The following is a 3,586-nucleotide window of genomic DNA, read 5'->3' as shown; positions in this document are numbered from 1 at the left end:
TCAAGTGAAACACAATCAGCCAATTCACAATGCACCGTGGTCGTCAGTCCCGTCATCAAGTGTCCAAAAATGGTCTGTATTGAAAAAGTACAACTGTATTGTTCACACCAGAGAAACGCTGCAACAAGGCGCAAAATAGACAAATTCACAACGATAAATGGACTCACCCGATCATCGAATTGTTAATCCCAGTATTCCCAACTAAACCAAAAGGTAATGTTTTATCCATAGTGGATCAATACAGTCCAGATTTCTAGCTCTGTGCCGGGCCTCCTCTCCGTCTTAAAGGCTCTCCCACGACTGAAGCTGCTCTTTGAGGAGAGGGAGAAACCTCATATACCAGCCAGTCATAAAACTCTACAATAGCCGGCTGGGCATGCAGCTAGACGGCCTAGACATTATAGCCTAATACCTTAATTATTTCCGATAGCCATTACATTAGTCCGCAGAAACATTTCTTAGCTGGTACACAACAAAAAAAGGCCATCTCCAATCTAATAGCCCCTATTGCACCCACCGCAGATGAGAATACTTGCAAAAAATGCAAAACAGATCTGAATTCCAGACAAAGCTTTTTTTTTCCCTCCTTCTCCATAATATCTAATATCAAACTGCTAAAAACACATAGGCTATATAAACCAATAGTGCAAAAACATAAGCAGCTACTCGTTAAATGCGAGCTGATAATTTATTAAGCATTACACAAAAAAACACAACGTAATATTTACACAATAATATACAATAGAAACATTCCTCCTTTACGTTGCACACGTTCTTCGGGTTTTGTCTAAACGTCCTCAACGTGAATAAAGATTTCTGCTCAGTTTATACATTTAGCTCAAACATAGAATAGGCCTATATCATGGTAGACTACATCTAATGACCATAGGTGAATTACTCTTCCCATATGTATTTGGTGATACATAGGCATTATATTCCAGAGTGATCAAAATTGCTAAAATGCAGGGAAAAAGGAGTTCTGAATAATGTTATACCATGCAATTCCAATTCAAATAAAATAAACATATTTTATATTTGGACGACTCAATTTAGAAATAGGCTATTTGCCAAAGATGGGAATACGTAGACGATGTAAACCACGTCCTAGGGCACGACTGTGTTTTTAAATTGCATTCATTTAACTCCACTGACGACATTTATCCAACCGAACGACCATAGTGACAGAAACAAATCAACAATACAAAAACACAACAACAGGGAAAAAAATCAAACAGGGAGAACCCATAACATTCACGATTCTTTTTTTTTTTCAGTAGCTCACAGAGGACGATGCATTGACATTAAGCTTGTCTGGAAAAAGATGTGCCCCACAATGAAATGAGTCATTAAGTGGAAAAAAGGGGGGTCATTCATTTCACCAATTTTCATCTATTTCAATTTGATCACCTCGTTCATCACGAAAAGCCATAGTTGGAGGTGAGCTCCCTGATCCTGTTTTCCCGTGTCATTTTCTTCAGTTTCATCCTGCGGTTCTGGAACCAGATTTTGACCTGTCTGTCCGTCAGGTGGACGCTCTTACTGATCTCTAGGCGGCGCTCTCGGGTCAGGTACATGTTGAAGAGGAACTCCTTCTCCAGCTCCAGTGTCTGGTGCTTGGTGTACGGACACCGTTTCTTCCGGCCGCTTTTTGCTGTCAGCCAGTTGGCCGTGTTTTCATTTTTTGTGTCTCCTAAAGAAAATGGTAGATACATGTTTTTAAGACCGGACGCGCTGTAACATGGGGGGCCATGGTGTGTGTGTGTGTGTGTGTGTGTGTGTGTTAAAGCTATGAGTAAAATATAGGCCTCTTCATTAGACTCACCAGACTTGTACTTGAAACATGTGCAAGTAATAACTACAAAATACTTAACATTGCATATAACATTTTCCACCCATGGTCCAGCAAAGGAGAAACATCATTTCAGTGTCATGACAAAAAAAAACCCCAGAGAGAACAGAGACGTTATGGGACATGGAATTAGGCCTATATATTTGTGGCCTATTCGCTATGTATTTTCACGCAGTGGTCAAAAGGGATACGGACTAGAGAGACAAGATAAATAAGCGTATTTTAAATTAATGTCAAATTTAGCTTAATACAATATTGTAGGGTTACAAAATAAAAATAAAAATGTACCTATGCCCTAATTCTTTGGCTACTTGTTTCAGTTTTACGCATTCGATCTGTCCAGGTGTATACATCGATAATATGCACCAATTCATGCGTTCAAAAACAAAAAGCTTGATGTATACAGATTATTGGTGTCAAGGGAAATTATATGTGAATGTCAAGTTTCCAAAAAGCATCTCTTGACTTGTCACTAGAGCCAAACAGTCAAATAAGACTTCATTGACAGGTGCCATAAAAAAGTCTCGCCATACATGCATTGCATGCACTCAAAACAACCGTGGATGACCACACCTATAATGATCCATACTCACCTTTAGTGGCCTTTGCTGGTCTCTCTTTGTCGAGCTCTTCTGCCTCGTCAGCAGAGGAGGCTTCTGCCTCCGAGGACTCCCGTGCCTCCTCGTCCCCCGGTGCAGCGTGAGGCTGCAGGGCTGCGTTTCCCGAGGAGACGGGCTCCTCGGTGTTCCTGCCTTCCTGCGCCGTGGCTGGAGCAGAAGAAGTCGGGGTTGGTGGCGTGTGGAAGCGAGCAGGAGCAGGGGGGTGTAGGCCAAAATGAGAATGGGAAGGGTTCGGCTGGGGGCCGTTGTTGTAAAGTTTATGAGAATGTGCGTGCGTCTGAGACAAGCGGAAGTAGCCCGGCACAGGCACTGAGCCCCCGCCGCCGCCATCGGTGACTGTACACGAACTCGACCCGGAGCCGGCTGTACTTAACCTCGAATACGTGAGATCTTCGGCGGTGGAGGCTTTAGGGCACTTCGGCGGCTCATACAGACAGTAGGTGCTCTCTTCCTTAATGTTCTGCGTGAACGAGCAGGGCGCTTCCTGGGGACCTACCGGCTGCTCTTGGTCCATTCGACATGACCTCTGCGCGTCCATCCACATCTCCATGCTGGACATGTACGCGCCTGAAGTGGAAACCATGTTTTGGGGACCCACCTCGCCCCGCTTACCCATACCTGGGAAGTATCCATAAGTGTGTAGTCCGTAAGGCACTTCTGTGGCTGTGCTATGGGGCACACATACCGCGCTCCCCGGGTAGTGCCCTCCGCCGCCCTCGGTGCGGCCACTGATCAGAGAATCCACTAAAAACGCATTTCCTGACGGGCTGTCCGAACATGACATTATTGTGGTGTATTTTGGCGAGGGGAGAAGATAGCCCTTTCTGGCTGACATTTCTTGTGCAAAACATGCTGGATATGATTAGAGGTACCCCCCTCTCCGCCGTGCAGACTGTAAAACCAATGGAAAAGCTTGGAGATGGGCAGTCCCTCCCACTCCGAGGCTACGTAGCAGCCGGGGCCATATCCATCATGGGGCTGAGGCAGAGAAAGGAGACAGCACAGCAATCAGTGTGTTCTCTCACCTCGCTTTAATGCACCACCATTACCCCGTATAAGGGGCGAGGTCCTACACAATGCAAAGTTTAAAAAAAAAAAAAAAGTAGCAAAGCGTTCT

General features: G+C 44.8%; 1 protein-coding gene across 1 annotated transcript; it reads right to left on the bottom strand.

The window, feature by feature from the left end:
• Positions 1 to 1,415: 1,415 nt before the first annotated feature.
• Positions 1,416 to 3,304, bottom strand: LOC139651001 (homeobox protein Hox-A10). The gene is made up of 2 exons (XM_071527825.1): positions 2,443 to 3,304; positions 1,416 to 1,690 (listed from the first exon to the last, which is right to left on the bottom strand). Exons 1-2 carry the CDS (start codon positions 3,302 to 3,304, stop codon positions 1,416 to 1,418), a joined length of 1,137 nt encoding a protein of 378 aa, XP_071383926.1.
• Between the last annotated feature and the right edge of the window lie 282 nt (positions 3,305 to 3,586).

Source organism: Centroberyx affinis, unplaced genomic scaffold (genome assembly GCF_046629955.1).
Source record: "Centroberyx affinis isolate AG114_WGS23_722 - 3 ecotype Tasmania unplaced genomic scaffold, CSIRO-AGI_Caff_v1 ptg001577l_1, whole genome shotgun sequence".
NCBI lineage: Eukaryota > Metazoa > Chordata > Actinopteri > Beryciformes > Berycidae > Centroberyx > Centroberyx affinis.
Note: the sequence above shows the minus strand (reverse complement) of the source record. Positions and strands in the feature narration are given on the sequence as shown.

Bases quoted from the DNA above. Each gene is read 5' to 3' on its own strand.
- LOC139651001 (XM_071527825.1), bottom strand. From the start codon at position 3,304: ATGTCAGCCAGAAAGGGCTATCTTCTCCCCTCGCCAAAATACACCACA. The intron at 1,691-2,442 runs GTGAGTATGGAT...CATTTTCTTTAG, and splicing joins ACCAGCAAAGGCCACTAAAG to GAGACACAAAAAATGAAAAC.